Here is a 12,931-nt window from a genome sequence, read left to right as displayed (position 1 = left end):
CCAGGGGTCCTGTTACAGGTTGCATTGTGTCCCCGCTAAAAGATATGCTGAAGTCCTAACCCAGGTATCTGTGAATGTGACCTTATTTGGAAATAGGGTCTCTGCAGAGGTAGTTAGTTAAGATAAGGTTGTGCTGGAGTAGGATGCATCCTAATCCAATATGACTGGCGTCCTTACAGAGAGGGGACATTTGAACACAGACACACAGAGGGAAGACAGCCACGTGATGATAGAAGCAGAGGTTGGAGGGCTGCATCTACCAGCTAAGAGGCGCCAAGGGCTGACTGCACTACCAGAAGCTGAGAGAAAGGCTTGGAAGCGATTCTACCCCAGAGCCTTCGGAGGAGCACACAGCCCTGCTGACACCTTCCTTCATTTAACTTCTGGCCTCTAGAGCTGTGGAAGGACAACTTTCTGCTGTTTAATCCACCCAGTTTCTGCTACCTTGTCACGGAAGCCCCAGCAAATTCACACAGAGGCAGTAGCTCCTTCTCAGGCGCCCACGGCGGCATTTCCCTCTGAGACCAGCAGGTGCCGACGTTGGTCTCTCCATTTGTTGAAGGGCCCAGCAAATCAGGAAGCGGCCAACCATACCAGCACCCAGGCTTTATGTGTACTATCTCCTTTAGGATTTGGGACATTCTCTGGAGGTACATATCACTGCTCCCTCTTTTACACATGAGGACACTGGGGCACAGAGAGGTAAAGTGACTTGCTCAAGGTCACACAGCCAGTACAGGGCAATGCCAGGGTTTTGCCTTGTGCCAGAAGCTGTGCTCTTACTCACTGCTCCCCAGCCCCTCTGCCAGGCAGCATGCTGGGGCCCAGCCTCCAGGCCCCACCTTGATCAGGTGAGGCAGAGAGCCAAGAAAGCTTGAGCGGCGCTGTGATGGGGCCAGCAGCCGGGCCCGGGGCTCTCACACAGGCCAGTTTCTCTGAGAGAAGGTATCTGAGTGAGCTCAGTTTGGAAGGTGGGGAAATGAGATGAACCCCAGAAACCAGCCCCATGGTGCATGGAGGGAGGGCCATTGCCACAGGTGAGCAGTGGAGGGGGGAGGGGAGGGGGCTGATGGTGGAGACAAGAGCTCAAATTTGTACACTTGGTGCTGAGGAGCCTTTGAGGCACCCAGGCAAGTCAGGAGTCCAGAGGAAGACGGGGCATCCTTGTGTGGCACTCCTTCTGTTCCTCTCTGAAGTCCCTAAAGGGTTTGGTGCCTAGACAGGGGCGCCCCTCCTAGTTGGCTGAGAAGCTGACCTTCAGACCCAAGCCAAGGGGGATGGGGCAGGGACACGCTTGGGGAGGGGCCTGGGGACCACGCTGTGAAGTTCTCCTTTCCTACTTTGCCATAAACCAGCCTCCAGAACTGTGAGACAATACATTTCCATTGTCTGAGCCACCAGTTTGGGGGACTTCGTTACGGCAGCCTGAGCAAGACAGACAGCCATCTTGCTATAACAGCCAGGTGATGGGTAGTAAACATCCAAAGGAATTTTCTGGAATAAATGTTAAAATGCCTCTCAAATGATAATATAGCACAACCTACTTCTCCTCCTACGTTCTTTCAGAAGGCATCTGAAACCAACCTTGCTTTTTTTTTTTATTCAAAAGAGAAATTAAGGAGAATTCAGAGATGTGCATTGTTTTTGCTGAATTGTGTCCCCTCCAAAATTTATATATTTAAGTCCTAATCCCCGGTACCTCAGAACGTGAGCTTATTTGCAATAAGGTCGTTGCAGATATAATTAAGATGAGGTCGTTCTTGAGTAGGGTAGCCCCTAATCTAATATGACTAATATCCTTATAAGAAGAGGAGGTCAGGACACAGACGCACAGTGCAAGACCTTGTGAAGAGACGCAGGGAGAAGACAGGCATCTACACGCCAAGGAGAGAGGTCTTAGGAGAAACCCTGCCAACACCTTGAGCTTGGACTTGCGGCCTCCATAACTGGGAGACAATAACTGGGTTATTTGAGTCACCCAGTTTGTGGTACTTTGTTACAGCAGCTCTGGCAAACTAAGCCCCCATATTCCATCAATCACCATGTCCCATCAATGCTACCTCGTGAAGAGCTCTCAAATTTTCCTACTTGTTCAAAAGTTCTTAGGGTGTCCTGTCTCCCTCCTGGCACAGAAGAGGTGGCCCCAAGGACCGAGGTCACATACAAATGGTTGTGGGGCTTGAGTTGGGGAGGGGCGTGTAGGACATGCAGTGGCAATTCCAAGACCTGTAACAGCCCCAGAGGCAGTGGCACTGTCGGCAGGACTTAGCATGATTCAACTCAAAGTACAAGGAGGTATTGATTGCCTTTTGCCTGCAGACAAGAGAGAGCCATTATCTGCCCGGACACTCTGGGGCTCAGAAATCAGGGCAAATCAGAGCCCCACCTGGAGTGAGATCACCCACGCTCAGCCTGTCCCTGCCCTGTCACCCCGCTGCCAGACCCTCCCATCTGATGGCCTCACAGGCCAGAGCCAGTTCTTGGCACCCACCTGGGCTCCCGAGTCCCAGCGGGCCTAGGCAGGCTGGGCGTGCACTCCATCCAAATCGCCCCAGACAGTTTGGCTCTGCCCCCGTCCGCACTGGCAAAGAAGGAGGCGGAGGACAGCATTCGCAGGTTGAACTTGACCAACTTACAGGAGAGCCTTGAACAAACCTAAGAATAGCACGGCTAGTGCCCTGGCCACAGACCCTCTCACATCCCACAATTGGTACTTTTCCTCGGGATGTTGTGGCTGCCACTGGACTCGGTGGTGGAAGGGTTAAGTTGACACAGATAAGCACTAAACAGACAAGACTGAAGCACTCTCTCCCAGGAGACCAGGCTGTTTTGCTCCTTTCAACCCCAGGACATCCAGCCAGAGAGGCCCTTACTGATTTCTGTGCCCCATCCTGTCACTGGGCATACAGGGACACTGACCCTGAGGTCCTGTAGGGAGGTGACCTGGCAGTCACCAGCCCTGGGCAGAGATGAGCAATTGATTACCTGCTCGAGCCGGGAGGGGATCGTGCCAGAGCAGGTGGGTCCTGGCTTTTCTTGGAAGGCCCGTCCTCATCCACCACCTCAACCCTTTGGGCAAGAAGAGAAACAGATGCACCGCTGTCCTCAGGGCACCTTTGGCCTGCGAAGCTGCCCTGGAGCTTGCTGCCCCTGAAGGACATGCTTTCTTTCAGTGGTGTTTATGGCTTAGCAACTCCAGCTTGGGATAAGGACAGAACACTGGGTTGAATAGCATCCCACCAGAATTCATGTCTTCCCGGAACCTGGGAATGTGATCTTATTTGGAAATAGAGTCTTTGTAATCAATTTGTCATCAAGTTACAATGAGGTCACACCGGGGTAGGGTGAGCCCTAAATCCAATGACTGTTGTCCTTATAAGAGGGAAATTTGGACACAGACACACAGAGAAAAGAAGGTCATGTGATGATGGGGGCAGAGATAGGAGTGATGTGTCTACAAGTCAAGGACTGCCAGCAAGAGCAGATGCCGAGAGAGGCCCGAGATGGCTTCTCCCTCGCAGCTCCCAGAAGGAACCAAGACTGCCCACACCTCGGTCTCAGACTTGGAGCCTCCAGGACCGGGAGACAATCTGTTCCTGGACTTTGTGCCAGTTCCCACAAAGCGCCGGTTTGTGGTACTTTGATATCGCAGTCCCAGGAGCCTCATGCAGACATCACGCTGCCACCACCCTCTGCCGGCTGTATTCTAGGCAGCCTTTTTGGTCCTCCCCCCTCCGTGCCTTCGCACAGCTGGGCCCTCTGCCTGGAACACTTGGCATGCCGAGTCCTCCTTGGTCTCCAGTCCTCACCTCGTCATGGATGTCTTCCCTCTCTACCCAACAGAATACCCCTAACTCTCAACTGGCCAGAAGTTTCTTCCCTGTCCTCCCCAAATACTCCCCTTTCCCAGAAGACGTCCTGTCAACTAATGGTGCCAGCCTTCCCTCATTCAGCTGGAGTGTCTTGATATCCTGATCATGGCCCATTGAACCCTGTTCACCCTTTAGGGCCCATCTCCAGTGTCACGGTCACTTCCAAGGGCCTGGTCAGGCAGGGGCTCCCAATGACAAGCCTCTGGACTCCAGCCCAATGATCCGTCCTACCAAGGCACTGTCCAGCCCACCCCTGGTAGGGTGGGCAAGAGGGCAAAGGAACAACTTCTCTGTAGCCCAGTAGCTACTTTTGCTGCAAAACCCCAGAGGCCGTGGAAACACTAAAGCTCCATCTTGGGTCGGGGGCCGGGTTCTCTCAGCCAGGCTCCTGCTTATGCAGCATTGGTTGCCAGGGTCTTATGTGCCACCACAGCCACCCACGTGCTTCCTTGGCTTCCAAACAGAAGCCACCAGCCCCTCACGACTCCCTCTACTCAGGGACGGTGACCGCACCCCACCCTGCGCCTGCTCTCCCCACACTCCACCCCTGCCAATGGAAGACCTTCCCTTTACCGACACTTACCTCTTTGCGATGAACGGGGCCTGTGTCTCCTGGGCAAGGCTGCTGGAAGAAGGCAGAAAGGTGACGAGTTGGGCAGAACCCACAGACAGGTGACATCACTCCCAGCACCTTGCCTACCCTGATGGCAGCAGCCAGACCTCGCAGGTTTCCAGAAAGTAGATCTGAGAGTCCCAGAAGGTGTGGTTAGGAGGGCCCTCTCAACCCACCCGTCACCAGCCAGAGGAAGACCAGAGCCCTGAGGGGAAAGGAACTGGTCCAGAGCAGGGAGCGGGTTGGTGGCTGAGCCGGCCTGAGACCAGGCCCTGACGGGTCTCCTGCTGTGCAACTCACCTGGCACTCTTCTTGGCCGCCGACAGGACGTAGGAGTGCTCCCGGGGAGCTGTCTTCCTCACCACACTGCTGGCAGCCTCTGACCTGGGGTGGCACAGGGAGGGGGCATCTGATAGCATGAGGAGGGGCTTGCTCTGCCAGCCTAGCCAGGCAGCTACTCGGGAGGCAGGGGGAGCTTTAGGGAGCTGCCCGAGACCCCACACCTAGAGGGCGGCAGAGCGGGCAGTCAACGCCCGGCAGCCTGGCTCTGGAGCTCTCGGCCCTTCCCCGGTACCTCCGAGGCCTGGGGACCCCTGCTACTGTTGACTCTGCCCTTAGGACTGCCTGTCTGCTGGGCCTTCAGCATGGGGGGCTTTGGTGTGTTTCCTAAGTCACGGAGGGGCCAGCAGATGTTGGGAGTGAGGGCAGGCTGAGCTCGGGGCCTAGCTGCTGCCCAAGCATCCAACCCTCACTTTGGGACAAGGGGCACGGGCACCTCTGGAGCCCGGCCCTGCCCCCAGGCACACACAGGAGGCTTCTCCCAGGGCACCATGCACTGCCTATTTTGGTCCAACTTGCTCAGGAACCTTTTTAACAAACTATAGAAATTCCTCATTACCTAGGTTCTGCCCTCTTAGAAGGTTCATAAGAGGGTCCCCTGGGCTGGCCCAGCACTGAGCGGGTAGTACTGGGATTCCAGGAGTGCCACCCGTGCTGGCAGCGACCCTCCAGCCAACAGACCAGCACTGATGTTCCACGCGCTGTGCGCAATTCCTATCTCACCAGGCTCCAGAGACCTGGGCCCCGCCCTGGCCACGGGACGCCCAGCAGGCTCCGTTACCTCCGTTTCTGCTCATCAGAAGAGAAGGGCACCTCCTCCTCTTCAGCAGCCCCTGACGCTGAGCTGCGCCTGACGTTGTAGGGTGCCCTGGGGAGGGGGGGTTGAAGAAGTTGGCAGTCATGGGCCCTCCTCCCTCTACGTCTGCCCCTGCTCCCTGTCACAGGCTGCTATCTGTCCCGGTTCCAACCCTTACTGTACCCCAGGACCCAGTTCAAGCCTCACCCCTTCTCCAGAAAGATTTCCTAGCTGCTCTGTGTCACTGGATGATGGTGACAAGGGACAAACAATATAAAGATGTGGGGCCCTGCATTCGCAGGGCCTGGGCACACAGGAGAGGGGCTTGCACAGGGGCCACAAGGGGAGCTCCAGAGGGAGTCCCAAAGATTGATATCCAAGAAGCAGGCCAGAGTTAGGCACAAAGTGCCCATAGGTGATAGGCTGCCAGGGCCAGCAGCATGCTTGGGCTCACCAGGTGCCAGCCCAGCTCGGCCCAGCCCGGGAAACAGCTAGGGCCATGACCCATGACACTTTCTCCAGACCCACTAGCTCCTTCTACAAGTTTCCTACGGCCTCTGCTTTGCTTCAGATCGGAAGTACGATGTGCACACTGTCCAATTTTCTGGAGCTTGTCAACCTCTGGTGGGTTCCAGGCCACAGTGGCAACTGGCAGTGATGTCAGGCCGACAGGACTAGCACCCCTGGGCTGTGCTCAGACCTGGCTGTGCTCAGAGGCAAGCAGCCAGCTGCCCTCAGCGGGCCCAGTGTTTGGGCTCGTCCTTGGAGGAGGGAACCAAGTTGCGTCTGTGATTGCATACTCACAGCTTCTTGTAATCCTCTGTGGTCATCCTGTAGCCAGAGGAGGAGGGGCGGGGAGGCCCAGCAGGAGCTGCTTTCCCCAGACCGGCAGCGCTGCAGAGGCAAGGAATTTCTGTGAGTCTACCCGCAGGGCCCCCTCTTGCTTCCAGATTTGCCTACGTGGCCCAGCGGGCAGGTGGACAAAGGGGTGCTGGTGCCCTTTCCTCTCTGCTCTCAGCCCTGCCAGATACCCAGAACATCTGCGCAGGGCAGCCCTCTTGCCACAGACAGACTCAGCCACCTTGGTCCTGCTTTTCTGATGAAGCCCAGGTTCAGCCTGGTGCCAGCGCAGCCTGTTGGGAAGAAGGTGGCCTAAAGCACACAGCTCAGTGCAGTTGATCAGCAAGTCAGGGCTCCCGCCCAGCCTCCTCCCAGTGCCTCTGTCTCAGTGACCAGGGCCAGTCAGGACTGGCCCAAGGACAAGGGCACTGGTAGTGGTCCAGGGTCTTGCCTTACACAGGAAGAGACCTGCCACCCAGCACCCCCTCAGTGACAGGCAGAGGACTCTCTCTGGCCTGAGCGTGGCCTGGGCCCTCACACCTCCCACGGGCCAACTGGCCAGCACCCTGCGAACACACCTTTTTGGAGCTCCGTTGGCCTTGGAGAAGTGCTGCTGGGGCTGAGACGAGCTGTCTACAGGCTTGGTGAACACACCCCTAAAAGAGAGCCCGGGAGAAGCAGTGCCGTGAGCCCCCCTGGGAGAAGCTGGGGGCGGTGCGGGCGGGCATGGGGAGGTGGGCAGGGTCCTGTGGTCACCTACCGGATGATATAGCCAGTGGGAGCCCTCGTGCTCGGGGGCCTGCCAAGGGAGAAGAAGGTATGATGTGAAGCCAGGCTGCCCAATGACGGCAGAGTGGGTTGGCTGCTGGGTGTCCCAGCGCAGGCAGAACAAGCGGAGCAACAGTGGCCAGCTGCTTCCCAAGAAATCCAACCACGCCTGCACCCCTAGCCGGGATGCCTGTCCTGCTCTGCCTGTCTCCCTCATGCTCCCCAAGAAAGGTACCCCAGGCCGATTCTTCTGGGCCCTGGCCCACAGCAGGTGCCCAGGAAGGCATGTTCCACGGCTGGGCATTTATACAGAGGTGTCCCCTCCAAAGTCCGGTTTCTCCCTGTTCTGACAGCCCTCCTCACCTCCACTCTCAGAGCTGACCCAGCTCAGGCTGGAGGCTCTCGGCTCAGAGGTCTGGGGCTGAAGCGATGTCAGGCAGAGCCCCTAACCTGATCTGACCCCCTACTCTGCCCAGCCCCCTCCAGGAAGACTCACGAGGGCCCAAGGGGCAGAGCCCAGGCAGGAGCCAGCTGCCCTTTCCTTCCCGCTCTGCTTGAGCCTCCCTCCCCCAGCCCGTGCGATGCCCACATCACAAGTCTTGATGCAAGTTTGGGACTGGAGGGCACGGCCAGGGCTTGGTCAGTGCCTGGAAAACATTAGACTCCATGTGCTGGGCACCTTCCGCCTGGGAGGGGGCTCAGAGGACTCGGGTGAGGGCTGTGGGCAGGCAAGAGCTGGGAGTGCTGGGGAAGCAGGGCTGTGAGTTCTGGGATCAGAGGCAGGAGACAAAGACTCGGCAGATGGCTCTTCTGTCCAGGAATAGAGGAGCTTGGGGCTGGAGCAGCGTGAGAGGGTCTTAAAGGGACCCCTCACAGGCAGCTGGGAGGGGCAGTGCAGAGCCCCAGTGTTCTCCATCCCCATGGAACCTGTCCTTAACAGGGCATCGCCTCCTGGAGGTGACCAAGTTACAGGAACACTTGGAGCGGAACCCGAGAAAGAAAGGTCACTTATCCCACGTGTTTTCCAAATATACTCCCAAACCAAAGCCCAGGCTGAGAACTGCACCCCCAAAGTAAACATACTCCCCAACGAATAGATTATCTTTGAACTGTGCTCGGGCTCTGGCCAACTGCCTTTATCACAATCGGCAATTCTCTCCTTTACGGTCATCTCTCTACTCAGGACGTGCCCGCGTTCCCGGCTAGGATGTCAGTTCCCCGAGGAGAGGGTTGTGTCCTCTGTGCCCAACACAGGACCTGGCAGGTAACAGGGGCTGAGCCATTGAGAGATTACAGGCAAGGGCATAGTTACCGGAGGGAGCCCCTGTGGCTAGCAGTGAACTTGGACCCCTGCCTTCCAGCTGCTGCCACTGCCTGTACCACCACCCCAGGAAGGCACTGGCCCTGCACTCAACTGCCAACTGCTGGCTCTTTGAAGCAAGGATCAAGCCTGAATTTAGTGGTCCCCCTAACCCTAAACCCCGTACTTCTCAGGAGTAGTTCCTCCCCATAAGGGCAGGATGTGCCCACCCTTCAGAGCCTCCCTGGACGCCATTATGCAAAAGTCCTTGAAATAGACAGAAGAGCTGGTTCCCCTCGGCCAGCTGTCAAAATATGTCATCTTGAACTTGGGAGACAGTTGGAGCAAGTGTGTGAGTCTCCCCTGGCACTTGGGACGCTGTCCTGATACAACAAAAAGGTGACAAGTAAGCACGTCTTAGAGCTTGCAGAATTTGCATAAAACCGAAGTTGTCCAGACCTGTGAGTATTGCCTTTTTAAAAATGTGCCTGATAAATCTTATATGTTCTGGTATAATGTTATAAGTCATAATCCTAGTTATTACTTTAAAATGTATATCTCAGAAATAACTAATTTTCTTGTCAACTGCATTAATATGAACTTTCATCAAATCTTTAACCGTGGTCATTTTTAAGTCTTTTGTCATTTACAGACAGTTCTGGGTGTACTCTGATGCTTTTGCAAATATGTTCCTATAAAAGGGTTTCATCTTCAGGAAATTCATGGAAAAGACTCTGACAAGTACAGGTTTCTGGTAACTGACTGTACTGCTGAACTGAATGAATAAGCATTTTCAGAACTCTAATGAAAAACTGATGAGCTCATAAAAGTGCTAACAAAAGATCAAGATGAAAAAAAAAATTAATTACACGGGACTGAGTGAACTGATGAGGATGAGTATAATTTTTGTGACTTTCTGTTTGAATTAAAAAAAAAGAAGAAATCCCACAAGGACTCAGAGGCAAAGAATATACAAATCAATTTTCACTGCAAAGTAAAGGAGCTGTTACAGTGGAGGATTACTGGACTGAATGTCAATATTATGACATAGTATGAGTGTGTTTCATGTTTGGTAATTGCAATCATTGTTGTTTTTGTTGTGGTCAGCCATGTACAATGCTTGGTGTCAGTCTATTTATCTCTTGTAAAAATAAAATACAGTGTGTGTGTGTGTGTGTGTGTGTGTGTGTGTGAAAAAAAAAAAAAAAAAAGAATGTTACAGGTGAATGAATTGCCCTAGTGAGATATGTATGTAATATAGCATCCTATAATGTAATGTGTGATAATTAATATAATATAATAAAATGTAATATAATTTCTAAAAAAAAAAAAAAAGTTTCCTCATGCATCTTTGAAACCTGTCCTCCTTTAACCCATAGACTTAGGTGATTACAGATTTTTCTGGAACTATAGTTTTGCCTTTTCCAGCCAGAATTTATATGAATAGAATCGTATAAGTTGCTTTTGTCTCTGACTGCTTTCATTTTGCAGTTTTCCACCCATGGTGTTTCATATTTTAATTGACTTCATGTATTGAAATTCTGTTGTATTGCTGAGTATGAATATACCACAATGTTATGTTTATCCATTCACAAGTTGATGGACGTTTTGAGGGTTTTTTTTTTTTTTCAGCTTTTGGGTATTACAAATAAAGCTGCTGTGAACATTTATGTACAAAAGAAAATGTGCCTGATAATGTGTATTATGCAGAATACGCATTTGCTTTTATAATCCCATATGCTCTGGCAAAACTTAGCATTTTGGAGCTAAGACTTTATTATGCTCAGTGACAGTTTTGATCCCAGTTGACAGCTGGAGCCATGGACCTGGACCCAGTGACTCCTGCACTCCTTTTCCCAAGAAGGAGCAGAGTGGAAAAGCCATCCTTCCTGTGGAGTTCAAATGACTCAGTGTCCGCCAAAGGCTGCAGTACAGGGCCCACCCACCAGCCATCTGGGCGCCACTTCTTACCTGGCCTTCGGGACCTCCCCAGCTGAAGAAAAAGATATGGCACGACTCCGGCCTGAGGGCAGCTCACTGAGGAAAGAGGGGACACAAAAGAGGGCGGGCACTACGTGTACCCCAGGAACTCGGCCTGCCATTCCCGTCTCACCTTCTCCTTCCCCGGCCTGTGTCCACACTGCAGAGGCACGTGTGCCCACGCACGCCCTGGCAGCCGGGCCTTTCTCACCCCCTGACTTAGGCTGAGTGCGGCCCGTGGAGCGCCACCCCACGCCCAGCCTGTCGCTGCCGGCCCTCCTGGCCTCCTGGACTTACAGGGTGTGGCTCTCTGATTCATCCTGCTTGGTGATCCAGCTCTTGTCCCCCTTCAGCGTGGTCCGAACCTTCATCTGCTTGAGGACATTATTGCGTTCCTCCTCGCCCGGTGGGAGAGGCTTCCCTGGTGGCGGCAAGGCCAGGCAGCGTCAGAAGCGGAGCCCAGCCCCCGGGCCCCGAGGCCTCCTTTCCAGCCCTCCCAATACACTGCTGTCACTCTGCTGCCCAGGCAGCGCTGTGGCCTCGCAGGGCAGGCCTGGAAGGAGGCAGCCGCGTGCCAAGCCCAGGACAAGAGGGCACCCGGGCCTCACCTTTGCTGCTTCCTCCGAGAGCTGAGATACTCATGGTGTTTGCTCTGAACGTCCCTTCTCGGTGGATTCAACAGGGCTCCTGGGGGCAAAGGCAAGCACACGGCTTGTGACTTCATGCATTTATAATGGCTCGTGGGTCACCGTATGGTCCTTGGCAAACTGAGACCGTGCAGACTGTCCTTTGGGTGGAGTCTGGGCAGAGGCCGCCGCTGGGAAACATGACGTGGCCTGCCAGGGGCTGTCTGTTGGAGAGATGGCTGAGACAGGCAGACCACCAACCCACTTAGAGAGAGACCTCTGATGGCCAGACTCCCGCCCAGCGAGCGTAGGGGAGGGGTGGCAGCAGTGGCCGACACTGGTGGACCCAGGAGGAGGGATGGGGGAAGGAAGGGTACAGGCTGGGGGACGGTCGCTTTGGGGGACCATCTCTCTCACTCCTTAGTCGCCATCTGACAGACCTTGAACGGGTCATCTAACCTCTCCAGCCTCCTCAGTGTCCTCATTTATAAAATGGGAGTTGAAAAAGAAGTCTACCCTTCAGGACTGCTGTGAGGACAGAAGGCACCAATGTTCTTGCAACTGCCCAGCACTACCCAGCACAGCAAAGATCGCAGTGACTGTCAACCTGTCCTTGTTGGGAGAGGGGACCGTCGGGGGTCCTTAATCAGCACAAGCACGGCCCGGAGGTGTCAGCCCCATGTGGTTCGGGGGTTGGGTCCATCTCTGGTGGGGAAAGCCTGGGGCCCCACTGCCAACTCCTAGTGGCCCTCGGGCACCAGGTGATGTTGGGAAAGCAGGGAGCGTCCTGTGCTCTGCTTTCTCTTCCTCTCTCTGTCTTTTCACCCTGCCCTCCCCCGTGGTCTCCTCTCTGCCCTTGAGCCAGGTGCTGCCCTTCTGTGGCCCGTGAAGGGTGGGCCGTCATGGTTCCCGACACCTTCCAGCTCCAGGAGGCGCTGGGGTGAGGAAGCCGGCTCTCCAGGATGGGACTGGCCCAGCACGGGTCTAGTCAAAGCACTGACCCGCCACAGCCGGCCCCTTGGGCCTCAGGAGAGGGGCTGGAGGCTCAAGCGAGGGGGCGTGACAGGAAGCAGGGGCCCTGGCTCTGCCCACACAGTCCTAAGGCACAGCGACCTCCCTCTTAGGGGCCTGCCACCCTCTGGGCCCCTCCAGGGCCAGGCCCTGAGCAGCCGGGCCATGCTGCCAGCTGGCAAGTCCCGGGCATGTTTTCATGGAGGTCATGGGCACACTAAAACGGGCAGGGCAGGGGGCCAAGAGGAAACCCAATTTGCCACGTCAGCAAGAGCTGGATTTCCCATAAACTGCACCGAATGAGCAGCCCAGCAGGCCCGAGCCCTCTGAGTGCCAGGAACGGCACCTCATCACTGCGAATGGGAGCCCCACGTGCCTAGCCCTGCACCAAGGATGCCACGTCAGAGTTCTGTTGAGCAGAGCTCACCCCGTAGGTGATCCTCGGACCACACTGCCCAACTGTCCCATCCCAGCAGCCCCCGGAATGGCCCCACCGGGCCGCCTGAGATCTTGGTCCCTCCGTCTCCTGGTGCTGCTGACTGACTGTGTGGCCTTGGGGGAGTCCCTCGCCTCCTCTGGGCCTTGGTTCATCAGTTTCCCCTCAACAAGCCTGTTGGCCACGTTGCCTAGAAATCTTCTGTCAGATCAGAAGCAAATAAACCACTTACTTCCAAAATCAGGGCAGATGCATGAACATGCAGAATGACAGAGGCAGAGGGGCCACTGGGGACTCCCAAGCCAAAGGGGCAGGGACGCACCCAAGAGCCCACAGCAAGGGGTGGCTTT

At 55.1% G+C, this 12,931-nt stretch overlaps 1 protein-coding gene across 1 annotated transcript in view; it reads right to left on the bottom strand.

Moving 5' to 3' along the window:
• Window positions 1–11,150, bottom strand: part of ZNF185 (zinc finger protein 185 with LIM domain) — a 45,731-nt gene extending 34,581 nt beyond the window's left edge. Inside the window, exons 1-11 of the mRNA XM_068533587.1 lie at window positions 11,117–11,150; window positions 10,806–10,929; window positions 10,500–10,565; window positions 7,221–7,259; window positions 7,039–7,116; window positions 6,425–6,514; window positions 5,606–5,692; window positions 4,786–4,869; window positions 4,456–4,497; window positions 2,986–3,069; window positions 2,492–2,581 (exon numbers count right to left, since the gene is read on the bottom strand). Coding sequence (XP_068389688.1) covers window positions 2,492–2,581; window positions 2,986–3,069; window positions 4,456–4,497; window positions 4,786–4,869; window positions 5,606–5,692; window positions 6,425–6,514; window positions 7,039–7,116; window positions 7,221–7,259; window positions 10,500–10,565; window positions 10,806–10,929; window positions 11,117–11,150 — 818 coding nt within the window. The remainder of the gene's footprint in view (window positions 1–2,491; window positions 2,582–2,985; window positions 3,070–4,455; window positions 4,498–4,785; window positions 4,870–5,605; window positions 5,693–6,424; window positions 6,515–7,038; window positions 7,117–7,220; window positions 7,260–10,499; window positions 10,566–10,805; window positions 10,930–11,116) is intronic.
• Between the last annotated feature and the right edge of the window lie 1,781 nt (window positions 11,151–12,931).

This window comes from Eschrichtius robustus, chromosome X (assembly GCF_028021215.1).
Source record: "Eschrichtius robustus isolate mEscRob2 chromosome X, mEscRob2.pri, whole genome shotgun sequence".
NCBI lineage: Eukaryota > Metazoa > Chordata > Mammalia > Artiodactyla > Eschrichtiidae > Eschrichtius > Eschrichtius robustus.
Note: the sequence above shows the minus strand (reverse complement) of the source record. Positions and strands in the feature narration are given on the sequence as shown.